The sequence below is a fragment of the Porites lutea genome, chromosome 3 (assembly GCF_958299795.1).
Source record: "Porites lutea chromosome 3, jaPorLute2.1, whole genome shotgun sequence".
NCBI lineage: Eukaryota > Metazoa > Cnidaria > Anthozoa > Scleractinia > Poritidae > Porites > Porites lutea.
The window spans coordinates 27,730,701-27,757,708 of NC_133203.1; the positions used below are offsets into that span (position 1 = coordinate 27,730,701).

The 27,008-nt window shown below is 38.4% G+C and overlaps 2 protein-coding genes across 5 annotated transcripts; both read right to left on the reverse strand.

The window, feature by feature from the left end:
* Nucleotides 1–13: 13 nt before the first annotated feature.
* Nucleotides 14–8,392, reverse strand: LOC140930852 (serine protease 23-like). 3 transcript variants are annotated; one of them, XM_073380562.1, is made up of 4 exons: nt 7,721–8,392; nt 4,414–4,538; nt 3,718–4,227; nt 14–1,437 (listed from the first exon to the last, which is right to left on the reverse strand). In XM_073380562.1, exons 3-4 carry the CDS (start codon nt 4,205–4,207, stop codon nt 956–958), a joined length of 972 nt encoding a protein of 323 aa, XP_073236663.1. In that variant the 5' UTR covers nt 4,208–4,227; nt 4,414–4,538; nt 7,721–8,392; the 3' UTR covers nt 14–955. The 3 variants fall into 3 exon arrangements, with proteins under 3 accessions (XP_073236663.1, XP_073236665.1, XP_073236666.1); XM_073380564.1 differs by lacking the exon at nt 7,721–8,392 and adding an exon at nt 4,953–5,320; XM_073380565.1 differs by lacking the exon at nt 7,721–8,392 and adding an exon at nt 4,704–4,889.
* Nucleotides 8,393–9,274: 882 nt separating this feature from the next.
* Nucleotides 9,275–27,008, reverse strand: LOC140930851 (cubilin-like). 2 transcript variants are annotated; one of them, XM_073380561.1, is made up of 14 exons: nt 26,695–27,008; nt 26,127–26,147; nt 23,033–23,446; nt 22,037–22,480; nt 21,009–21,365; nt 19,028–19,438; nt 18,163–18,579; nt 16,542–16,867; nt 15,519–15,660; nt 14,548–14,900; nt 12,576–12,717; nt 11,425–11,805; nt 10,934–11,114; nt 9,275–10,460 (listed from the first exon to the last, which is right to left on the reverse strand). In XM_073380561.1, the coding sequence occupies exons 1-14, from the start codon at nt 26,756–26,758 to the stop codon at nt 9,884–9,886; spliced, it is 4,230 nt and encodes a 1,409-aa protein (XP_073236662.1). In that variant the 5' UTR covers nt 26,759–27,008; the 3' UTR covers nt 9,275–9,883. The 2 variants fall into 2 exon arrangements, with proteins under 2 accessions (XP_073236662.1, XP_073236661.1); XM_073380560.1 differs by having other exon boundaries at nt 21,000–21,365.

Genomic DNA, 27,008 nt, shown 5'->3' on the forward strand with positions numbered 1-27,008 from the left:
TGAGTCGCAGAAGGTGGAAAAGGTCAGTATTTTTAATCCTGCAAATCTAATCTCTTTGTCGCCATCAAAGTGAGAGCAACATGATATTTTGCTGTTGAGTACTGCATATACACATGCATAGAGTTATTCAACGTTACTTCAACTCAAACAATCAGTTTTGTTAAATGGGCATCGGTACCTTTATATGCTACAACGCAAGCCGGGACGTTTAGAGTTGCTTCAAAAATCATACTGCGAAAACTATACGCGACCACGCCTTTAATAGTTTTATTATTTTAAGTCCGTGCTTCTTTGAAGATTTGCAATATGTGTTTGTGTTTGTACAGTAAGACAAATTAGATTGTGGATTTATGTCCATGCTTTGCGCCTCATTGTTATACATTGTTTAATGTGAACCAAATAAGGAATGTAACCTGACGTCTATGGTTAAACCAAAAATATCAGAGTGCTTGTGAATTATAATAAATACTACTCAATTAATATTTTTTTTTCCTCCGATTTACAAAATATACAAAAAAGCATCCCATGACCAAGTATAAGAAAGTATGAAGATCCTCAGCACCTTCTAAAATATTAATACAGAAGCGCCAATGGTCAGTTTCTTCAGAATCAAGTGCTTGAACATTTACTTCTACTGCATGGCACGTCGTTTCATTTGTACAAACGCCTACAATCACAATCGCTTATTAAATTTTCTTAACGAGGTGCGTTTGACAAGCACCACAGATTTGTAATAACTGGTAAGCAATTTGGAGTAAACATAAGCGGAAGAGAGCGATATAAGTTAGGCTGTTATAATAAGGCTTCTTTCTGATCACTTTTTACTTCTATCAAAAACACTCAGAAGTGTTATAAGTATAGTTATTAGCTTCCAGTTACTTTCTGCGTTGTGCTTCTGTGTTCCTCGAGATACTTTCACTTCGAATTTATTTCGAGGACGAAGTCGTTTGATAGCTTAGCGTCTGGCGACCCATTTTGAAATCTGCTTAACTTTGGGTTTGGTCAAGGAATTAACCAGATTAAACTGGATCATTCTGCCTCTCACGGTCCCCCTCCCTATCGCCGAAACAACGCCAACAACGACGTTTTCATCACCACGAGGAGTGCCCACGTAAACACCAGAGCCTGAGATGCCTTTGAATCCATCACAGCGGTTAAAGATCATGTCATTAGATTTTCCCTTCACCCGGCATCTCGTGAACCACAACGAATTGTACGCCTTGTCGCCATGGAAGCCAGAAAACTGAATTCTTGATCCAGGGAGAAGGCTGCTACTGCTGACTGACATGGGCTGCCTGTTATGTCTCCGAATAAGCTTCAAAACTGCAAAATCGTATCTAAGTCTGTCCTTTTGCGGGGGCTGCTCCTTCCATTTCCTGGGAATGTACTTCCTTTGCACGCGAATCCAGTGAAACCTTCCTGAGTGCTGAAGAAAACCTGCGAAGTGAATAAGACGATCAGGACTTAAAAGAAGCTTTGGTGACAATAGTTTAAACAACAGATTTTTTCGTTTCAAGATGCTGGACATTAAACTTGAGGGTTAAATCATATAAACGCTTAAACCATCCTGGGAACATTTGAATAAAAGGAAATAGAGAAGACGGCACCGGATAAAAGAGAATTGAGTTGGGTTCGAGAACTAATTATCTATTTTGCTTGAGCCTTACTCTTGCTTTATGTCTTCAAACTGTGATTTTCAAATTCAGAAGTACTTTCTTCCTAAAGTTCCATAGCGGGTAGCTGGCCAACGCAGACAAAATGGACTAAACCGCCGTGACGCAGTCCTTTAATTCAACGGCAACGGTAGAATTAAGGAAACGTTTACATATAGGCCGCAGGGACATTCACTCGGTTATGGTATCTTACCTTTGAATACCGCTTACATGTAAACTACACTTTAGAAGTGAAGTTCTAAAGGAAGGATTTATAAGCTCAATTTCGAACCTGGTGTAGACCGTGAAAACTTTGCGCCTGAAAAATTTGTTATGTAGTGGGTATTTATTTCCATTAGAGACAAATGGCATCCAAATGAACATGGGTAAAATTATACTCTGGGCACTGAAGTAGAAAAACAATATTTAATATTTAAGTAGATTTTATAGGATTTTTCAATTAATACTAATATATACCGCTGTGTGAAGTCAATACTCTTTGTAAAACAGGAATGATTTATCTGATTAGCGCTTTCTATTTTGCTGACTTTCAAAATAAGATCGAACTGGTGTAAGATTTAAGACAAAATTTTGATAATAACATGTGTTTCCCCAGCTCTGGAGAACACCATCGAGCACCGCGTCAAGGAGGCCATTGCTGTCAAACAAAGAAAACCCCCTCTGAATAGGGACGAGGGAATGGACCTACCAGCCATTCACAACCCCCTCTTAGCTTCTCTTTGGGATACGTGAACAACCTTTCTGTTACGTAACATACTATTTCACATCGCTGATGAAGCTCGAGCGATGGCAAACGAAATATTCCTTTTCGTCTAAAATTTTTCTCTGGGTCTTGAAATTTCTATACTAAGTTAGGCAGATTTGTCTTTCAGCCTAACACGATTTTAATTATTTCACGCGAATGGAACCTGCTCTATCTTTGCCTCATGTCAAACATGTTTCCAAACTTTTTTGTAACATTAAAAGACATCGTTTGGTTATTAAAATTTAGAAGATATGTTCTTTTCAGCCTTAAGGGAAAAAATTGTGTTTTTATATTGTTCTGGTAACAGTAGTTCGATAAAGATAAAATAAGACATTACCTAAGTACTATTAACCACAAAACGCAAAGCGTCTTCTTGGTCCTAGATTGACTGACGCCAAAAACTAGGGAGTTTTTTAATATTATTATTTTAACGCAAATCAGGCCTAATTACCTCGGCTGGAAGTAAGCTTCTTTTTAGTAATCACATATTAAACAAATAACACTCTTTATAGGACAATAACCTCTGTTTCACGCACGGTCGCATGGCAAGAGTCATCTCGCATTGTTCGGATACTTTGAAACGTTGAGGTTTTTGCTGACACTAGGACAATCCAACGATAACCAAAGAAAAGACCGCAAAAACCAAAACAAACAAACACAGATAGAAAAATTCGAGTAAAACCTTAGTTTCAACAAAGAGAGTGACTTTTCCAGTTTCATCAAGTGTATAATCACAGTAGAGCAATAAAGACTTTTAGGTTATTTACAATGTTATAGCACAATACATGTTTTACGCCTCCATGCACGCTTGGTTGGCAATTTGCGGGCTAGTAATTTCAATAATATTTGGTGTTACTGTTCTGCGTTATTAACGACAAATCAAAACAAACGTCGCTAAGTGTAATGTCTATATTTTCAAGCTGACAAGCTGGTAGACTGCGGGTTCCGCAATACAAAAGAAATGCAGTTTCAGTGGTCTATTTTACGAATTACGTAAATAATCAATCGCTGAAATACTGAAATGACGTAGCACTCAACAACCATATTGAAATCGATTTGGAGAAGCCCTTTCCGGCTAATAATCAGTCCTTAAACTATCTCGTTACTGGAAATAATCTTGATAAATACAAAAATCAATTTCACCTTCGTTTTATTTAAGTTTGCTATCTAACCAAAATGCCTTCACAGTCACTTTTTGTAGGGCAATATGATGTAACTAATTTGTCAATCTTATGGTATCACCTCTAAATCTAATAACCGATAACAAAACAACTTCGTGGCACAATAGAAGGCACTTACCAACTTGGAGATGTTTAGCCTTCTTTAAACACTTTTTGCCATTGTGAACGCAGTGTGCGGCTGTTAGCACGTGCTGAGGTCCAATGAGCGTTCCAGTGCATCCGGAAGAAAGCATCACGGCGGTGTAGTATGGATAAATTTGTGCCTCTCGAGATGACGACAAGTTCACTCGTTCATCCTTTCCAAATATCATTTGTACTCGCTCATTTTTTCCTAAAGTCTTCCTTCGCACTCTTCCCGCTCGGTAGAGCTTCCCTCGTTGTTGGTTGGGAACGCGATTGGCACGATTGTTCAGCGCAGAAACTGCAGAAAGGACTCTTTTAGCAAGATCGTCAGCTGTGTCACTGTCTTCAGCAATGTTGATGACGAAGGTGTCATCATCAGTATTGTCGTCCGATGCGCCAAGAAAATCTCTGTTCTCGCTTGGAAAACTATTTGCTGTTTTAACCATTGAAAGGAGGATGTACACGAGGTAATGTGACAGTTCCATCACAATTAAGTCTGAGCAATCTGTACATGGGTAGAAAAAGCACAAAATTAAACACGACAATTTAGTCCATCAACGATAAAGAATTATAAAATTATAATAAAATAAAACAACGTGCTCTCGTGTGGATAGTTAAAAAATTGAAGGGCATTAACCAGACTTCTAGTTATGGGTGTTGGAGTGTATGATTATAAACTATGTATACTCGCCTTATTCAACGTTTCCTGTTCGAAGGCCACTGCTAACTGACTTCAAATGGCCAAATCTCTGGTATTTCTGCCCACTTGGAAGCAAGGAAGAATCCGTCATTTCACTTACGCACTGACCCACTGTTCTAAATAAAGAGACGACAAAGTTAGAAATTTTTGAGCGTGGCTAAATTACCATAACAAAACGTTTTATAATTAAGTGTAATCGTTTCGTACAATGTGCTAGATATGACAATCATGTTTTACATTCCATGGCCCAAACAAGGACTAGTCACTATAAGAACATTTACCCAAAATGGCTTCCCATTCGAGCTCACTTCTTGTCATAAAAGAATTCCAAAGTCTTTTACCAGAACGTTCCTGCTGTACTTGGTTTGTGTTTATTACTTATAGGTATCTTAAGATTGATCGGTACGGCGCGTGGGGGAGCTTACTCGAAACTCCTAATATCGACAAAGAATTGTAGACTTGCTTTAACAGATATTACCTACTTGGAAAGAATAATAGAAATGTAAATGACCGTCAAATTTGGCGCTTACCTCGGGGCATGGTTAATTATTTGAACAGCCACCAGACTGGTTTATTTTTTTTCCTTTATTGTCAGACAGAGCCTTGAAACAAACTCTGACAATCATGAGTGAGAGTTATTTCTAAGACAGAAGGGAAATTACAAAGACACAAAGCCTCGCTTTTGTCACGAAAATGCGGTAACATTGAAGCAAAACAAACAACGAAATCTGATTAAACTGTCTTTCTGGTCGTCAATCAGTTTGGTCAACAAGAAAACCTGAAAAACATGAAAACAGTCCAGAAGCCAACATATCTTAAGTGTTCAGTGACACGGCAGTAGCATAACAGATCATTAAGCGAAGGTATTCCCAAAAATGAATTAACTCATGATTCCAAACTAGCTTGTTGTATTATTGGTATGAGGTATCTATGTCATGTCTGTTGGTTGAAGCAAATCAGGATGCAGAGAATGGTTCATAAACAGCGCAGAAACATCAGACTTATTACGCGCCTCTTCAAAAACAATGAAAAACAAACCTTGGCCGCGCGCTTTTTATGTAAGACATCTACCCTGTACTGGGTTGTAGTAGCACGATGTTTGCTTCTCGAATGCAAACCGCGTTTAAACTGACAAGAAAAAGAAAAACGGAATGAACAACCCGCGGGATCTTCGAAGGGCTTGCGTCAGTCTTCAAATTTCAGCAGATATAAAAGAGGCCTCGAAAAGCGTGGAAGTATTCTAGACTAACGAAAAAAAGCATTCTAGAAAAAAACATATATCCTCTTTCCAAGGAGAGTTAATATCTATTTACAGGCTAGTGACTTCGAAGTACTCGATTAATAATGCCCAATAACAAATCAGAATCGCTGGTACTCCACAAACTATAGTAAAATCGCCTCAAAAGAGATATTTGAGTTTCTCTTCGCCTCCATGACCCAACTCGTGAACTGAAAATAGAAGCCGCGTACGGTGAGAATTACAACCACGGCCAAACTGAAACTAAACGAATCCCGTTCTTACGCATCAAGTTTAAAATCACTTGCAGTTTGTAACCGCTGTGGCTCAAAATTTATCAAAAGGAGAGCGTAAACGCATACAATATCTGTTGCTCGACCACTGAGTTTGCTACCTTCCATTTTTTTTTATTCTACTGCTACAACTTTAGTTTTCAAGCATCTTCTTTTTGTGAAAAAAAAACTACCCCGTTTGGCATAAAATACTCCTAAGACAAAGGCGGCCATTTCGTTGACGCCTGCCGGCCCACTTTGTGCCTAACCACCCTGTACTGAACCCATGATTCATTTTCCAACTTTCCCTAAGGCGATTCCGTCAGGTGGTCAGAGCTACTTTAGCCAAATAACAACATAACATTTATTATAACGTTTGAACTACACCTCTATATTCCCTTATTTCTGGTTTGTTAGGTTGTACAATAACTTTGCTGCTAGAAACATGTACAGGCCAGGAATACAGTATCAAATGAAAATCACAATTCAACCCCTGCCCACGCTGCACATACGTCAATAACCGAGGATATCCGGGAAAGAAAAAATGTAATAGGAGAGTTTGTCCTTCTCTCTTTCTTTTTCCCTTTCTTTCCTTCTCTCCTTCCCGTTTTTTCCCGCTTTTTTTTTTTTTTTTTTTTTTTTTTGGGCGAGGGTCTACAACGTGAAAGTGAAAAAGAAAAAAAAAACAGCAACAATAGCAACAGCAACAGTGAGAGAACGAGGATATTAAGTTACAAAGAGGATCTTTTTCTAATCGGATAGTAACGAGAAAGGATTATATGATGACTAAAGCTCCGCTTATCAATAAGCGATGACTGCATAACAGAAAGGCACTGTACGGATGTACTGCAGACAATTAGACTAATTAATTAACGGTTATCAGTACACTTCCTCTTTGCTCAATAACTAACTTAAATCGCATTAAAAACGACCTTTATTTGCGTCTAGTTGTTACAGAATTTTCTCAACCAAATCTGACAAATAAAACACTCAATATGTTTTGACGAGGAAAAGCTGATATGTGACGCCTATCATGAACTGGTCAGAGCTCATAATGGGAAGCTATTTGGCACTGATTATGTTTCTATATTGCTGCAAAGAATAGAGAAATTGGCTGTAGTCTTGAGAAGGGTTTACGGCATGTTCTTGTTACCTAGATGCGTTGCGCTGATTGAAACGGAAATAAACTGAAATTAGGAAAGTAATTATTTATGAAGGAATGATCCGGAAAGTATTAAAAGATCATTAATATGATTTGACTCTGCGCCTTTTTAAATGTCTGCTGAATTTTGATGAAGAGACGTGATTTGCCTTAATTTGTTACAGACGGTTATACACATTTCAGTGATCCTTTTTCAAAACGGAGAATTCAAATAGGTCATATTTACAAAGCCTGTAAATAAAGCTCTTAAGTTTCTTATACGTTGCACATTGCACGGTTTCTCTATGTTATCGCTTGAAAACAAATATGTTTTAATGTTATCTCTCTACTCCAATACTATTTGATAATATTACTGGCATCTTAGCAGTTATCTACGCTGCCCAACCAAAACGTGTTGGCAAACGAAAATACCATGAAAAAAAACTTGCCATTGCCAGTGTGGTCACATGCAAGCCAAGAGCAACACTTAAATAATATTAGACAACATATATCATGCAACTATCGACTGAAGGGATTTTATCTAGGTAATTAAAGGCTATTATTTCGCTTTAAGTTATCGCTGATAAGGTAAATTTTTAAGAAAGTAACTACCAAAGAGCATCACAACTAACAATGTTCTCCACTTACCCCAGACGCGTGATAAATAGACGGCTTGAGCTTGGGAAGAAATGAACTTAAGAATATTGGCTTTTGAGAATTGTAGAACCGACCAAGTTCGCTTCTTTGATTGAAATTTAGATGATGACAGGTACTTTTGATTACTTGGTCCTTTCCTGTATCCGGCTAAACAAGACTTCTGTTGACGCGAAGGAAACAAAATTACGCAAGAAACGGCGAAGTAAATTAGCCCGCAAAGGAGCCGCTAATACGTGTATCCGGTAACCTGTTAATCCCACTTCAATCCGGACCATAAAGCAGTGCAGTCGTGACAAATCGTGTATTCAAGATAAAGGCATGATTACAAACAAATTCATCGGGTGACTTTTGGCCTTGTAAATGGATCAAAATGCACCTTTATCGGGTGAGCGTAATCGATCAAAACGCAATGATCGTTATCTGTCGTGATTATCGATGGTGAGTAAATTTGAATCATGAACAATATCATTTATTGCTTGTTAGTTGTTCAATCTCTTGATCACGAATTCCTGGCGCATAAAAATAAGGATACACCACTATTTTTAACATGCACAATACTTTCTGCCTTTTCTGTTTTCAAACCGAAAGCACCTCAGTATCGTGCTATCCTGTATCAATTCTTCAGTCTAGGTGTTAGTACTCGATATGTGAGTCTTCCTCTTTTGTATCAATGTGAAGTAAATTCAAACTCTTTTTTCCAAACCGAATCCCGACCAATGATGGTCCTTGAAAGTTCCTGATGTGTGCAGGGAAACCGTAATAAAGAAGTTGAGTGATAAATAATCTACTCCAACATGTACAAAACATTAAATATGTGTTTTCAAAATTCTTTGTGCGATTAAATTATGTTCCTCTTGACACCGAAATACCTGCACAAGGCAGGGGACCTTAGAAGGTCAGTAAAAGGATTAGTAGTAAGTTAAAGCTTAATGGTAATGGCAGCTAGTTAATTCACAGATCGTGCAGCAGATATACTGAATTTCTAATTTCTTACAACAGCAGCTCCGATATTAAGTTAACAATAACATAAACAATTTTAAAAGTCAGTTTGAAGAGAACCAATTCTTCTGAGGTAGCATTTGAAAATTTCCTGTGATCAAATTAAACGATATTACGGTGACCCAAGCATTGTGAACGTATTTTTACAACAAAAGAGAAGCCCCGTTGAACGTTTATTATGGGGATGATAGCGACTATCGTGATGTAGGCGTTGATAGGTCATACGCTTTAAGGATGCAAGTAACAGAAACTAAAATGCAGTCAAGTCTCCCCGGGATTTCCGATAGGAAACAAGCGAGAAATCTTTCTTCCTACCCTCAAGCAGAAAACTGACAAAGGGCTCTGCAGAACATATTTACATGTGTCAGAGCTAACCTGAATAGGACAGGCTGAGTACGTAAAGCTTGCTTTCTAGCTGCTTATATTTAATTGACAAATTACCCTCCGTTGAGGGTCAGTTTTCATTTCTCACCACAATGCTAAAGCTTATGGCGTGAAACAAACAAGCAAACTAAAAGTAGGAAAGAATCAAGCCACTCCTTAACGTTCATTGTACTGTAAATATAACTATACTTCTAACAAGTCTGTCACATACCTTGAAAGAGGAGCCAGTCGATATAATTCGTTGGTAAAAATATCCTTACTGACTTATTTATCATCACAATAACAACGCGGCAAAATACCTGACAGTTATCGAATGTGCTAGCAAGCACATGGATATTGACTCTAAATAAAATGTTCCTGCCTTAGCAAGACAAGATATAAACTACAGCAGGTCTTTTTTGAGAGTTTAAAAGGCAAGTGTTTGTCTATGTGGAATTGAAATTGTCTTGGCATATTATGTATCCTTGGAATCTGATGGACAGTCCTCTTTGTCCGCTATGTCTTTTGGGAAGAAAAATAGCAGTCTCTACTGATTCAACTGGAAACTTAATTTAATTACATGTAAACTTTTAAAAACATCGCATGATTTCTTTATGAACATTTCTCCACATCAAAGGGTCACTGACTTTACGATTTCTTCTACTGGGGTGCCCAATCTTAGACTTGCTTCGGCGGCTATTTGCCTCTGTCAATAGTGCGTCAATCACTCCACGCTTTGAGTATCAGACTCGAAAGAGTTAGTGTTGGTTTTTAATTCTTAAACTGATTCAATCAGTTTGCTTGGATATGTCTATCAATCCAGTCTCGATACTTCTCCGTAAAAGTGTACACACCATACTTGCCAGGAAGACCACATCCTTGTCCCCAGCTGTTAATTGCACCGACAAACCACCCTCCTCGAATATTCTGACACATAAGTGGACCGCCTCCATCTCCATAACACTTATCGCTGCCGGCTTGCTCGAACCCCGCACATATCATACCTTCTTTTACAAGGCCGTCGTAGGAACTAGCTCTATTACAATGTTCACGGGACACAACGGGCACGGACTGCGACCTCAAAGGAGCAGAAAGGTGATGAAAGTTGGGTGTAGAGCCCCAACCAGCTACAACACAGGTGCTATCAGACTGTAAGTCACCCCGTTTAGGAAGACATATCACCTGTACCTTCTCGTTGATGACCGCTGGCCTTTTCAGGTAAACCAGGGCGATATCATTTTCGTTTGAACTAGGTAAGTAAGAGGAATGAATATATATTGTTTCAGCTCTTCTGTTTTGCTCAGAACCTTCGTTAAGCGTAAGGTCAAACTCTCCAGCGCGAACAACCCATTGAGTCGCTTGCTTAAACCTAAATAATAAAATAATAAAAAAATAAATAAGTTGAGTTAATTTATTCAGGAGCAACTGAAATCAACACTCGAGAGTTATGTGTACATTGGAAAAAACCTTGGAAAGTATTTCGGAAGAATCGTGCTTTTTTATGACAGCCACATGTACAACAGGGACACATTTTGGGAATCGCGGATTTTCTGACTCCATTACAGTACTCTTTGTAGAAACAACTGAATGTACTGAGTCAGAACGCTGAATTATGCATAACAGCGCTACTAACTTCAACATGTACAGCATGTATTGGAGAAAACAGAATGGTAAAGTAAGTGAAGTGACATCTACTGTACTTGATTATTTTTTTATTATTATTATTTTTTTTTTTTTTTTGACAGAAAGAATAACATAATAATTCATATTCGTAAATCAGTTCTGTATTTACCTTGGCAAATAAAAAAAAAGGATTTCTCCCATTTTTCATATTACTTATACCTTTTGAAGCAGTGAGCTGCCGTGAGGACCCATTGAGGGGCAATAAGAGCGCCAGCACACTGCTGAACTGATTGCCCCATGAGTAAAAGAGCCACCTGCCAGGGCCACTGCCCGGACCATTGTTTGGACACACCTCCATCAAGCTGACTTGGAGGATTAGAATGTCGTCGAGTCCCACAACCTTACAGACCAAGGCAAGTTTTAAAATTAAAAATTACATTTTTATGACAGCCACATAAACAATGTTACACTAACCCGCGTATACGAAACAACACTTCTATCGCTACTCGCCAGTTACTTGTAAAAAGTTCTTCCATGCACGGTGGGTATCTACTAAGAAGGTAGGCTATTTACGTCACACTCAAAACACAGATTGAAGTTTACGGAGACACCTATACAGAAAGATTTAGTGCTAGGTGATGAACATGTGCGAAGAAAACTACTTCATGATAAATAAATGAGCATTTTTCATGCATTTTCAACTGACGTACCTTTATCGCGTACACCACCCGGTTGAAAATTTACAGGTCCGTCGTGGTACGTCATGCCCACTTTAGTCTTTATCTCCCCAGACACCACATAACGCACCCAGAGACCATTTCCTGAGGACTGCACGGGGGAGGGCAGCTTGCTTCCGCAGTACTTCCCAATCAATGGAGCATGTTTAGTTAGACCGTTCCTCACTTCGACGAAGTCCTTATTACATAATGGATCAGTTTTGAAGAAATCAAAAGCTGTGAATTTAAGAGTCACTGTACCCTTTTCTTTTGTTGAGGTAACGTGCCATTGACAGTCTTTTTTACTGGGTGGGTTGGATTCGCCACTCATTTCCCTACCAGTTGTTTTGCATTTGGTAACAGAACTCGATGGTTCTGTAAATGAAGAAACAGAATAGACATATTCAGACATTAAATGCTATGGTTAAATTTGGCCTCACCAAGACACCCCTACCTAAATTACTTTAAAAGAAACATTCATACGTGTAAGAAGACTGAAAGAGAGAGCACTGAGAATAACAGCCTTATATTACACACTCAAGCTGTATAAGCAGACAATGTTCACATTCTTGAACAATGAACAATGTATTTAGTTATCAGAGTATAGAGAATATACATGCGTTCATTACCAGCTATCTTTTTTTTCGCTATGAACTGCAGCTTAAAAGGAACCAACCTTGCAACGGTTTAAACGAACTGGTATTTCCACTGATGAAGGGCCAGGCCCGAAACGTTTGGAAAGGATAATTTCAACCTAAACACGGCACTTTTGTTCAAGATTTCTTTATTTTTAATGAACATTTTTGTTACTTCTAGCCTAAAAGGAATACTATCAAAGTAGAATAGTATAAAAGCGATTGCACCTTAGACGTTTCTTGCAATGTTGAACTTTTTTACCATTTAGGAAAGTGCAGATGGTCTTAAAAAGTTTTGCCTTTGCTTGAGTGAAGTGGTGTTGTATAACACGTTATCAAGATTGACATTTAACCAAGCCGTAAATCGTAATAGTCAATCATGAATTGATATAAGCGTGCACCTAGCTTTATTCACCCATGCATTTTTTACTACACCCCTTTATCCTGGGTGATTTCTATTCATATAATACACGTTACGTGTTACTACTTCCGATGTATAGATACACTTACCTGCCATACAACCATACAATTCTGTCCTCATGGAAACGAAGTTACGTTTCATCAAAGGCCAAAACCGGACAGCACTCGACTTGATGGCGCTGCGCAAGTTGTGGGACACTACTGATTTTTTGTCTTTATTGCCATTAAATATCTGCAGAAATAAGAAGATTTTCTTTACAAAATAGTCCTATGTAATGTGCTAAGTTTAGACTTCATTCAAAATCGCACTTACATGTAATACAGTTTATATTTTCTCGTGGGCGTTTCACAGAAGATAAAGAGATACCTGTCAGTGACCTCACCAAATTGATCAAGCTTAAGGATAGTTATCTAGCAAGATGAATGTATCTATTGGTATTCATATCTAGACATGAAAGATTATGAAACTCGGCACAAGGAGCCGCTAATTGCGATACAATAAACCGATTATTTTTTATCATAATCATCATTGTCCCTATCATCAATATTACATAGCATTTTTTTTTTTTTTGAAAAGATGTACTTCAGTGAGTGCCTATGAAAATGATCTTTTTTTTAAAACAACGCCAAACAATTAAAGGAGGGGGACGTGGGGGCTTACGGTATTGTGGTATTGAGCTTCTTTTTTTTTTTGAAGCGACATTTCGGTAATTTTGATTTTAAAGTGTGGTACTGCGGTATCATTTAGCCATGAGGTATGCAGTTTTTCACCTTTTTGGCTAACGGTATTCGGTAAAAGAAGATCCTTCACGGTATTGCGGTACTGTTCAGTGCACTCTCTTGTCTAGGCAAATTCTGACAGTTACACAAATTCTGACCGTTAATCTATGATAAAATTGGTAGGGCATCCTTTTGAAGGTCTTCTCACGTTTCCTCGCAAAGGCTGAGGTTGATTGCTGGTGCATAAATGCTTGAGATAAACAAACACTCGAGATGGAGACAACTTTAAGTAAGAGTGACAAATCATGAATGCGGTATCGGTATTTCGTCGATTTTTGACGCGGTTTTTCGGTATTTGCCAATTTTTCTTACGGTATTGCACGGTATTGGGTACCCCCAATGTCCCCATCTTAAAGATGTCACATCCAACACTATAAGGTGCGTTTCCCTGACCCCAAACAATATTGAAAAAAATTGAAAGAATGACATGTCATTGTTTACTGTGACCAATTAGGAGAAACCTTACGAGCAGCTCTTTCACTACTCACTAGAAGAATTTGAGGAGAGCGGGCGAGATTAGCCTGCAAGCTAGCTCTCCACTGATTTTTAAAATCTCACGTTTCACTGTTGGTTATTAATTAACGTGTGAAATTTACGCACAAAGCGCCGACACAAACAACGTTTTTGCATTTTAGAACAACTTTCATCTCACTTTACTCCGCACCAGATTCAAGAACAGAACAGGTGAGTTTCTATCTCTCATTTAATTTCCATGTGCAGTTTGAATAAGAGTGTGGGTTCCCTATGATTTATTTTAAGCCGGAAGTCCAACGAATGCTGGCTACATATAGTCGTGCCGTACATGCCTAATAGCAACCTGTAGATTAGGATTGGGGACTCTTTGGTCACCAGTAAAAAACCAAAGAGAATGAATAACAGAACAATAGACCTTTTTACGGCGGCCATATTGAATTAATTTGATTTAAGGGGCATTATGGGATGCCCAGGGGGCATGAGCACGATCTGTTATACTCGCTTAGTATTAGAAGTATGGTCTTTCACTGTATATTTCGGGTATTTCACTGTATATTTCTCGGGGAAAAGGCGATCATTATTACATCCAAACACGGCACAGCGATCTTTTTTCCCATTACAATCTTATTCTAGGAAAACTTTAAGAAAAAATGCCCGGAAAGGCGTGCGTAAATACTAAGCGAATACATATGAATGTGCCCTTACCCTCTGGGCATCCCGTAATACTCCTTAAATCTAAGTAATTCAATATGGCCGTCGTATCGATAAAAAGGTCTATTGTGAACAGAAGCCTATGACTTAAGATCACCTTGGTGTTCCAGTGGACAGCTAAGCTCCTAGAACGGTGAGGAACAGAATAATTGTACCAAATTCCCTCAGCATTCTCCCAAGTGATTCGGTACTTTTTGACCCACTGATTGATATGTCCTCCAAAGCCCTGCGTGGCTATGCGCGTGATGATATAAGGGTTCTTCAGATTAACCTGAAGCCAAGGAGACCTGTCTTCTACATGAGCAGTCCAACCCTGAGGCCAGCGATTCAAGTTAAGCCTTGCTCTTTGTGCACCAAACTGCTCTTTGTTGTTATTCCAAGCGGAGGATGCCGTTAATTGTTCGTCTTTTATATTTCGGTTTTCCAATCCTAGTGGTTCCTGGCAATCGTCTACAAAAATATATAATAAGTAAAATTTTATATGTAAAGAGCTGTTTAACCCCTAAGGTGCTAATTCAACCCTGCAGGTCAAAGTCTGATTCAGCCTCCCCTGGAGCCATTTGAGCCAACTTAAAACCAAAATAGCCCCTTCAAAAGCCAGTCACAGCCCACACTGGGACTCGTTTCGGCCCGTGGGTCTAAATCAACGCTGGGTCATTAGACTGTCTTGGCCCTGATTAAAGGAGCCAAATTAGACCCAAACAATAAGAACTATATCTTACTCACCGAAACAGCCCTTTTAAGGGCTACAACAGAACTTTCGGATTATATAGAGACGGTGTCAAGCTAAATGCAATAAAATTCCCGATTACATTTATACCGTTACAATCGATGTAAATCTGCAATTGAACGCTTTGAAAAAAAATAAATTTTCATTCCTATCGCAGTGGTAAGAGCGCAACAAAAGAAAGTCACACTTGAACTTTACGATGACGAGTAAACCAAACCATTTTAACTGACAACGAAAATCTTGCATATTTTGTATATTCCGTACGCTTTATCCTATATCAAGTGATTGAATTACACTGAAAAAAAAAAACAAACAAACAAACAAAAAGGAAATCTTACCAAGTTTACATCCATATAACTCCATGCGAAGGCCTGTGCTCCCTTTCACCTTCTTTGGTCGTATGGTTACTTGCTTAGTGATAAAGGGCTGGTTAAGGATATGACGAACCACGGTATTATGGTCACTGTTACCTTCGAAAACCTTGCGAACAACAAACAACGGTAACATCAAGTTAATATGATGTAACTGCAAGAGTTTTTTTATTTCAGAAGCCTCATGTGGCGACAACGTATAAGGTAACTTAAAGAACACTGATGTAGCAATTGTAGCAATGTTTCCTTCTTGTCTACAACAAAATACACCTGCAAAGTGCATTATATAACCAGGGCCAATCATTGTGTTAATTGGTATTATTAACGACTTTGCAAATTAAGAGCCAATCAGTTGGGAAATATTTTAAAAATATAGGTGTGGTGTTGGCTGGCCTTTTAATCTAAATATATGAAAAAAAAAACTAGGCTTGGATTTTCACTTTCTTTTGCATTCCTTTCAAAGTGTTCATATCTTCCTAATTAAAGGATTAAAAAATCTTAAACACAGTTTTTATAATAACTGAATGATTTCACAAGCGTTAGTGTTGTCCACGAACTAGCCCTGTGGCCTACGCGAGAAGAGTATGAACCAGTAAAGTGACTCATTGCTTCGGAGGCATGCAATTTGTCGTGCTTATTGTAAAGTTTGCTGCTTTTCCGAGGACCGTTGAAAAATCGAATGATGTTTTTTAACAACTTTCAATTTTCCTGAAAATGAAGCCAAAAAAAGGCGGCAATTTTACATTGTCTATACTCTTATATATAGACAATATAGAAACGACGTCACAATGATAAAGACCGATGGCGTAAAACATCTCTCCTGCGCCTCGTGGTTCCACTTGACTTCAGTTTCAAATTTTTGACGTCATTTTTTTATGGTCGATACGAGTGGACACAATAAGAAACATTTAAATATCTTTGTTTCAGACGTACCCTGAAGCTTCAAATCATTAAAAGCAACAATTTTGATTGCCAAAAGATCACTCCTACCTTCACTTTACCATTTTCTTGATAATACACCTCACCGGCCTCGGAATCGAGCCACATAATATAGTAGCTTTCAACCCACTCACTGAAGACTGGATTACCATATCCTTGTGTTGCAATGCCAGTAATCACGTAGTCAGCATCGAGAGAGACGTTTAGCCAGGGATTTTGATCACTCGGGTCGGCACTCCAACCATGTGGCCATTTTTTATTGTTAAGCCGTGCATTTTGAGGGCCAAAAGTGTTCACACCCATCCATACCGAAGAGACAGAAAGTTGGCCATCTTTTATTTCTCCACTCTCAAACCCAAGGGCATCTCCACATTTTCCTGGACAGAGAACAAGAGCAGTTAGAAAAAAAGTTATCATCGTTAAAATAAATTATGGCTAAACCCACCGAGACTAATTGTTTCATTCACTTTTCTTTCATTTCGCAGCAATGAAATTTGGCGCGATCTTTCTGGTCCTCAGTTCTTATTGAAGTACATGTAAAATTGCAGGTAATGTTAGCATCTGGATAAAATCACAAAACGTAAGTCGCAAGATAACCGAGTGTAAACCAGCGATCTTTATATTTGACTATGAGTATGTGAAGGATGAAAACTCGTGCGACTTTGGAATCTCCAGCAACAGATGAACCTCTCTACAATGGCCCCTTGGGGACAGGAGAAAATGACCATTGTAGAGAGGGTGGCCGTTGCCGAGTAGAGAGGTTGGAACAAGAGTGAATGTATGGACTGTCTACAAACTAGGCCGTTGTGGAGCTGGTGCCGTTAGTGAAGGTTCGACTGTATTCATGTCTCAAGAACGCCGACGCTTTCCAGCTGCTAACCGGCACAACTGTTGCGATAGTTCATTATCTGAAGCAGCCGAGCTGGGTTTGGAAAATCGTCCCCAATTCGCAATTAATCTCGTTCTCACGGTCAAATTTAAGGGTCTCCAATATTTGTATCCCCTGGTTAAAGCCCCTGTCCAGAGATCTGCCTATTAAACTCCCTGTAACAAGAATCGCCAAAGCTTCAGCAATTCCTTTCGGCAGTATGTCTAGCTGATTCTGATTGCACTTATGGGTGATATTCAACTGTTTAATGAAATAGACCTTATTACGGTTTTCGACGTCATCTTGACGAGTAGGCAAACGTGTGAGAAATTACAGAGTTTGTATGAGAATCTAATTATGTCGAATAATTTCCGTAAAACGGCTGTTCTGAAAACTAAAGCTACAAAGCAAAGGATTGCACTAAAACTTTTTGGGGGCATACCTGTGCTTAAATTTCTCTAGAGGCTTGCTTTAGATTTTCCATATGTTTGTCTGTAAATTTTCCCGGGACTTTCTTACAGACAAATGTATAGAAAATTTAAAAAAGTGGTTCTAGGTCTTCTAGCGCATGTACCGTCCTCATTTTTTTTTCAGTAGAATCCTTAGGAGTGAAGCTTTAGTTTATAATTGATTTTTTTTTTTCAGAACAGCCGTTCTACGGAAATTATTGGACATTAGATTCTCTTACGAACACTGTAATTTCTCACGCTTTTGCCTACTCGTCAAGATGGCGTCGAAGACCGTGACAAGGTCTGTTGAAGCTTATTTACGGAGATCACCGCTAAATGCACAAGAGTAACTTACTAGGTGGATAAGGAAGAGGTTCTTTATTGTCCAAATCGCCTGCTTTACTTCCATTAGGTTGCATGGGTTTCAGCGCTTGTGCCATTGTAGTCCAGGTGGCCTCAAAGCCCTTTCTCCCCGTTCCATCGGTGTGATATTTCAGCCACATTTTGCCTTTTTTACCAATTACCACCAGGGGCGCAGACTTGCAGAAACGCCCCAATAAAGGTGAGGATTGCGATCCTCCATCTCTCAGTTCAACATATTCGGCAGTACAGTCTTTATCACCAAGTAAATCAAATTCGTTAAAACCAAGAGCAATTGTGTTTCCCTCGTATACCGATAAAACCCACACACAGTCAGCTGGTTCGTATGAAGGCATTGGGTAAAACGGTGAAAATAGATCGCTACTTGGTTTCGTTAGGTTTCCTCCGCACTCTAGGGATACAATAACAAAAATTAGTTTTATTGGGGGCTGGTATAATGCATTTTTTCCCCTTTATTTAGACTTTGTGTTTATGGCAATACAAATATCTGAGGAAGGACCTGATGACAGTGATAGAGTCTATGCTTATCTTAATCAGTTAATGTCTTTGTTTTCTGGGTGTTCGTAGAGTTCACGTATAAAGGAATTACACCAAAAAAATGAAGAAAAGGGAAAAAAATCTGTTGTGTGGCAATACAGACTGAATTTTAAAGTTAAACGCCAAGAATCTGTTTCATATAAACATCTGTGAAGGAGAGCAATTGTTTATGTCACTTACATGTAACAGTGCCAAACAACACCAATCTTCAAGGGGTATTCTCGTCAACGTTTACGTAAAAAAGTGCATGATAAAAAAATTAAATAAATAAAACGATAACAATACTAGCAAAATAATCGTACCCTTTATTTCGGTAGAAGGAGACTTTGACGGCGTTGTGGAAGATGTTGTGCTCGGCTCAATAGGCCTAGGCTGTGCAAACCAGTAGGCTTCAAATCCTTTCTTTGTCTTAGTGGAGTCTGACTTGAACAAAATCGTCATTACATTAGACCTAGATTCTATATATTCTTGAGTTGAGTTTCCACAGAATTTGCCCAGTGGAGTTGGTGAAGTTGGGGGACCGTCCATGACAAGCACAAAGTCATATCGGCAGCTCATACTGTTCTCCAGCTGGAGTTCCATAAAATCCAAGCGTATTTTATACTGTGATGGTAGCTCAATGACCCATTCGCACTGCACATTCTCAGGATAGTTTTCAGGATAACGAGGGCTTTTGATTGAACCAGACATTTGGTTTAATTTACCACCACATTCTGTGGAAGTAACCGTTAAAAAGCATCAGTAATTAAGCTAGAGTGTATATATAGACAAATAATCTACGAATAGATATGGCCAAGAGAGGATAAAGGGGACAGAGAAGGTATCCCTCATACACACCCTATTCCATAGGTAATTCGTCTAGAGTTATTTTTACAATCGGGATAAAGTTACCTCGCACGCTGCTTGGATGTTTCGTGGAGGTTTCGCATGACTAAACGCCATGCAAAACATGTTGGGCGAAAGGCAATGACAGCGCTCACCTGGGAAAAGGGAATCGCTTGACTCCTTGACAACCCGTGAAATCAGTTTAACTCGAAGTTATCGTAGCCCGCCTCAGTGCTTTAATAAAATGAGAAATTTCGCCGGACTATTCAAACCGGTCGTTTGTTCAATAAAGCAAGTAGGACGCCAAGTGTTATCTTTGGTGAATAATAAAATACTAATAAAAGAATAAATATCAAACCAGTAATCACTCTCTTCAAACTGTAAATTATAAATGATCCTGAGAGAATATTCAGTGTGTTAAGGATTTCCCTGCTGTACTGTTAGCTCTATACAAGAGAAGAAGGGCGATTCTAATTTCTGTTTCGCTGACACAGTTTTAGCAGAAATCTATCTGTAGTCGTTTTCGTCGACAAAACGAATAGCAATATCGCTCTCCGCGTCTTCCGCCAGTTTGTTCTGCGTCAATTCGTGAAGGACGCTTGGCTCTGAGCGTGGGTCATCCACGCGGAACACATTCGCGCTATGTGATTGGCTGTTGTCTAATCCCCCTTGGGATCTGTGGTCTTAAAAATAACTCGAGACGAATTACCTAGGAATAGGGTGTGTATGGGGGATGCCTTCTCTGTCCCCTTTATCCTCTCTTGATATGGCATGGGTCCCCAGTAATTAAGTCGAAAAGTGAGGGGGTGGTCTATCTTTCGATGCATTAGCAGTAGCAGGTTGAAAACTTATCAGACACATAAACTGCTAGTTTTTGTCCATTTGGCCTGCAAATATGCAAATGAGGTCACGTGACTCACCCCGCCCAGAAAAGATTCGAACTTAAATTCGCACACTTTTTCTTGTTCCCTTAATTTTTCTATAAGTTGCATGATTTTAAAGTATCTCATTTCTGCGCTTGGTAATGTCAAGATTTTTTAAAGGAAAAGAATGTTATATTAGGAGACTGGGTACTAGTCGGAAAACCGTTCATTTTCAAAATAAACGAGATATTTCAAAGTTGCCAAGCGCAGTTTTGTAGCGGCTTATATTTTCTATTTCCTTGTACCAGTTACGTAAAATAACTCTTGCTGAAAAGTGTGCCCATTTTTTCTTAAAGATTTTTTGAGACTTTGTGGAGCTGTAAGGTCACGTGACCTAATTACATAATACTTGTGTGTTCTGAAGTATCATTGTTTATGTTTTATAATAGTTTTTGGTATTTTGTGCTTCAGTGATAAACAGTTCATATTATAGACCACCTCCTTCATTTTTACGGAAAATGGCTGTCGACCCATGCCTTATTTACTTCAGAGGCTCAGATTGTAATAAACAATAGGAAATCACTACCTTCCGTACCTGGTCTGATTGGATCAATGGTATGCCAGTTTAAAGCAAACCCTCGATATGCATTCAGCCCATCAGAGTAGAACTTTACGTACATGGTGCTTCCAGATGACTGCACAGGGGAAGGAATCGCGTCTCCACAGTACTTTCCAAGTAAAGATTTTTGTTGCTCGTCGCTGTCTTTCACTTCCAGATAGTCATAGCGGCAGTCGAAATGTTTCTCGAGTTCAAACTCCTTAAATTGAAGTTTAACAGCTTTGCCGTTTGGTGCGGAAATGACCCATGTGCACTGCTTATTTAGTGGATACTCTTTGGGGTACCCTGGACTGGTTATTTGTCCACCCTCCCCACTAAGAACACCACCACACGCTGGAATGAAAGCAGAACGCGTCTTACTTGGTTTATCGTAAACATAATCGATTAACAAATCATGTTATCAATAATGGTTTAGTGATACAGCAACTGGCAAGAATAACAGTGAGACGCTAAGGGTCAGTTATTTAAATGAAGTCTATAACTTAGACAGCGGTTTAGGAAATCTTTGGACCTCCAAATCTCTTTCTTGTGTACATTATATGCTTCAATAAAACTGTTCACGTTAAATGGTGCTCACATGAAAGTGCTTGGCAATTGAAAATGGCTTAGAACGTGGTTTTGTTAAACACTGGCTTAAAACTCCGTTTAAATAACTGGCACTAAAATTCGGCCGTCAATATGACATCATCGTTCACGTAAAATATAATGGCTTGCTGGTAAGGAGTGCCTGCAATACATAACTTTTTTATCTAATATAATATATCTATTTAGATAATTTGTTTTATTATTATTATTATTATTATTATTATTATTATTATTATTATTATTATTATTATTATTATTATTATTATTATTACATTTAGCGGAGACTTTTTCCATTGACATTAGCGTTATCGAACCGAAAACGTCGACTCATATTTGCTTTGCTGTTCTCACTCATGACACTCAGACAGGGAGTACTTTGAAAGTTATCTAAATAACCTTGAATATTAAACAAGATTTACCGTTTATCGGTGTTGGTGTTGGAGTTATTTTAAGGGTAGTGGTTGCTTGGGTGGGGCTGAGTAATAGCGTTGTAGATGCTTGAATGGTAGAAGTATCGAATGGTACCCTCCTCCATGATGCCCTAAATCCTGTTTCGCTCACATTGCTATCAGACTTAAACTTTATGAACAGGGAGTTATTAGATGAGCGTATCGGTGCAATGATGCTACTTGCACAAAATCTGTTAATTAGAGAAGAAAATTCGCTGCTACCGTCTCTGACATCAACAAAGTCATAAAGACAAGCACCGGAGTTTTCCAGATTAAATTCCTCGAATTTAAGCTCTATGGTGTATCCATGAGATGTTACTATTGTCCACTCGCATTCCATGTTGCTTGGGTACGATTTAGGATAATTTGGTGTTGTAAAGAAACCACTTTCGCCTGTCATCTGGCCACCACACTCTAAAGAATCAAGAGATTCGCATTAACTCCAATTATATGTGCCATATGTGAACTTGAATATGTATCAAGTGTAGTTGGCAAAGGCAAGTGCACGCTGTATACGTAGCCACTGTTTAGGAGTTTGTAAACGAAACCCCTCAACAGAAGAATGTTCTTGTCCTTGGCTTTTTTTATTCTCAGTTATTATTAATATTATTGTTATTATTTATTATCATTATTATTTTTCATTTTTCCTATGAAATCCTTGGCGAAACATATCAGTGCATTTTTTTGTGATTTTAGTTCCTTGAATGGGTTCAAGTTTGTGGCTTGTCTATTCTGATCTTCTCCTTCCCAAATCTCCTAAAGTTTACTACTATCTGTTTACCGTTTGTCTTTTCTACCAAACATATATTTTTGGGCCATGCCAATTTACCCAGTGCGACGGCCAGTCGGTACTTGTTGGTTATAGTAAGGGTTAGTATTGGCGGACTAAAACGTCCTGACAGTTAGATTCCCCTTGTACTATAAACAGGCAAGACTATAACATATAAAAGGTGATTAAAATCAAACCTTTTGCTGTAGTTGGAGTAGGTGAAGGTTTAGTTGCTGATATTGTAGTGGTGGAAGATATTTCAATTTTCTCAGTTTTCCAGACTGCTTTAAAGCCTTGGGCGGTAGTTGAGGAATCTGAGCGAAAATCAATCCACAGATGATTGCTGGTAGATGTTATAGTGGCTGGTCTGTCTTCGCCGCAAAACTTTCCTACCATTGGACTCTTGGAAGACGATCCATCCCGTATAATAGCGTAATCATACTGGCAAAACAAGTGGTCTTCAAGGGAGAACGTCTCGAACGAAAGTACTACCTTCTCCCCTGGTTGTAGTCTGATGATCCATGAGCAAACTTTATCCACGGGGTAGTCAAGAGGATAACGTGGTGTCTGGATGCTTCCACTTTCTCCTTCCATAAGCCCACCGCAATCATCTGTAATTGCGAGGAAAAACAGATTGACGTTACTTTCAGTAAAAGCAACTCACTTTGACCATAAAGATGACCACCGCACAGGTTGTCGAAACGTCAGTCACTGTTACAACAGCTAGTGCTATTCATGCTCCACCTACTTATGATTTGACTCCAGGGCTCAAATCGTTCACAAAAGCAACCCTATTGGTATGCACTGTGTTTACCTTTACGGCATATACAGTAGTAAACTTACAGATAACTGAACGTCGGAAGTAACTAGAATAATGTTTGATTAGTTGACTACGCTTTGAAATTGTATTTCACTCTGCAAAGTCGACAAACATCAACAAACAACTTAAACTTCTTCAAAACAAAATAAAACCAGGACCAGCTGACAACCGAAGGTTGAAGTGAGTGTTTTTGGTTTGATGTGAAGAGGACATATAAGCACCGTTTGTTGTTGGCTTTGCTATTTCAATTGCTTTGTCTGCTCAGTGCCTCTATGTTCAAGGTTACCAGTTGGTTCGACTGGATACCTTCAGGGGCGTCTCACGAGAAAGTGATGTAGTGGCCATTAAAGCTGATTGAACTGGGTATCTTAATAAATAAATTAAAAGAAATATCTAGCACTTCCCTTTCTTCTTTTTTTATCTTAAGTGATGTCAACGATAGGCTGCCAAAACAGAAAGAATGAGAACATTTTCTACTTCCGCGAAAAAAAAAGGATATAATTAAAAAGGAACAAGCCCCAAATACTTAACACATTTTTCTCTTAGTAAGCATGGAAACGAATTTAGACAATGCCTCTTTAACGTATAAGATTTGTACCAAAAGCTTGCTCAAAGTGTTGCTCATGTGCAAATTTGAATGTGCATAGCCTTATTTTGCTTAATCAATGGTATTATGAGCGTCATTAGTCCAGTTAGTCCTAATATTGATTATGGTCCGTAAATCAAATCAGCAAACCAAAGTATCATTTTCTTTCAAATAATTCGTTCATAGAGGGGTTTTGATTAAGCCCTCACAGCTCGTAGGCAAATAGTACGGTAAAAAAAAATGGATAAACTTTGAGAAAAAATCTATGATAACCTCTATTCCAGGGAAATTGCTTTAAGACGTCTGTCAGTTAAACATCCACCAAATAAAAAAGGCTCTTTCCAAGCCATGTACTATCAAGTGCCAACATATGCCTCACTCTGAAAAAGTCTTATACAACTTATTTAGAGCACTTGTTGTACCTACAGATTCTGGCTAGACGACTTATATTGCATATTTAACCAATCCCAATCTTTCAAACATGGTATAATGTAGAGACGTGCTATAATGATATGAAATCGACGAAAAACTACTTCATAAACAAATTGTCGTTGTTGTTGTTTTACACTGACCACGCTACACGTTTTACCCCTTTTCGTTTGAACGAAAAGTTGTTATGTAACTATTTTTTTTAAAATTGCTTTCTGCATTCTGATAGGGTATGCAAAGAATACGAAAACCGCCCGTAATTTAAAAAATGTTTTTCTAACAAAAAAGGAATTACTAGAGGATTTTTAGCAGCAAAAATAAAAGATAAGAGAAATGAAAAAGCGAAACCAAGTACATCAAGCACAATATAAGACAAACTTCGTGAAGCTACAACAATTATTTTTCCAGCACTGTACGACCAATGACAGTTGAGAAAGGGGATGTTTGCGATAACAGATTATGGCAGTATAATGAAAATGTAAATTTAATCGATTTAAGGTTATGTACCAAGCAGATTTTTAATTTCCTTTGTCTACAATATTAAGTAGTTTTGGAAAAATTATATTGTCAAGAGTTATATAAGGTGCTTATGGTATAAGGTGCTTATGGGGGGCTCTTATTACCTTTTTGGGAATATGGGATTTAAACCGCTCTCTTGTTTGAACTTGATAATTCACCGTAAACAACATTTGTGTCTTTAGCTTGTGCCTTTGCTGAGATACTTTCACACTTGTATTGTATTTTCGTTACCCGTTTCGGAAAGAGAGAAAAAGTACGTTGGCCTTTTATCACACTACTCTGGGTAAGGCGGTTTAACGTAGCAATTTTTCCAAAACAGATTTTAGCAGTAATTAACTATTAATATTGATACAGCATGCGTAAAACTTTGTTAAGTGAGAAAGAAGGTTGGCCACACAGGACGAAATGGATTTTAAAGAGAAATTATTTCAAGTACGTTATTAAAAGAATAAAGACGATATGTATAACCGTATACTTTATCCGTGGAAATGGCTTGATTACATTTTTGGAATGTTTTAGAGTATCGCCATGACGTGAGTTTGTTTAAGAATTCGGAATTCTTATGATTATCTCGTTTCAAAATTCTGCGGTCACCAAGGTTAAAAGAAAATTATAGAGTTTTTTTCACCAGTCTCAAAAAATCATTATTAATGCTATCAACGCACGTGAATCAGATAAAAGCTCGTGTCAATTGCAATTAGTCAGTCAGTCAGTCAGTCAATATTATCAAGTCTTTGTATCACGCCTCCGCTACTGTGTGACAGCAATCTTATCAACATAGACATTTTCTGTAGACACCCTTGTTCAATTTACAGCGACAAGAATACTGCGGCGCCATAAATATTCTCTGATGAAAATACAAAATACTGAAAATGAAGTAGGTCCATAATCTGAAGTGGCTCAAATGCTAAAAACTTTGTATTAGTTCATGACTTACCAACAAGCTGGGCTTTGAGACCTGATAAAAAATCAGCGATAAAATAAGTTAATAACAAGTTTGGACGACTTTTAAATGCCGCACAAGTGGCTAACTGCGGTCTATAAAATCTCATCTTTTATTGATTAGGCATGATGTGAACTGGAGCAATTTTTTACCACTCATGAAATGACGGTGAGCGGAGAGCAGTTTATATAATATATTGACAAGTTAATCAAGCTCATCGATTCCAATCAGTGCATATAAAAGCCCTCAAGAGGAATCGATCGATAAAAGCTTTGTAGGAGATGTTAACTGTCTGCTATATATGGCACCGTACTTAAGACAAACAACATGGTAAATGAATAGACAAGTTGAATCAGTCTGAGAGTATAAGGTTCTAATTTTGGTTATCAAACTCACGAACTTGAGAAAAGAAAAACAAGGGATTATTCTGGTCACGAAACAGTCACTAACGAGGTGTGTAACTCGTGGCACTGTATGAATAAAAAGCAGTCTTTTAACTCAATTGATGTTAATGTGATAAACCCACAGTAAACTAACATCGGTTACTTCAAGAATAGCTCACCTGGTATGTTCATAGCCAGGACTAAGTTGATAAGCAGGAACAGAAGGCAAACTTTTCGCTCCATGTCTTGAAAATGTCATTAGATTTTACAACGACCGAAGGAGTGTCAGGAGTGAGTCTGTCTGTGTTTAGTGCTTCGATGTTGCGAAATTAATGCAGATGCGCACTGAAGCAAGGATTTTATAAAAAGAAGCTTACGGTCTTTCGTGTGTTCACACATATATTAATCAGGCGGAGAGTTTGAATGACCTACTGACACGAAAGCTGCGTGCAGCCAATCAGAACACTGGGAATATAAAAGCGGTTTCTAGAAG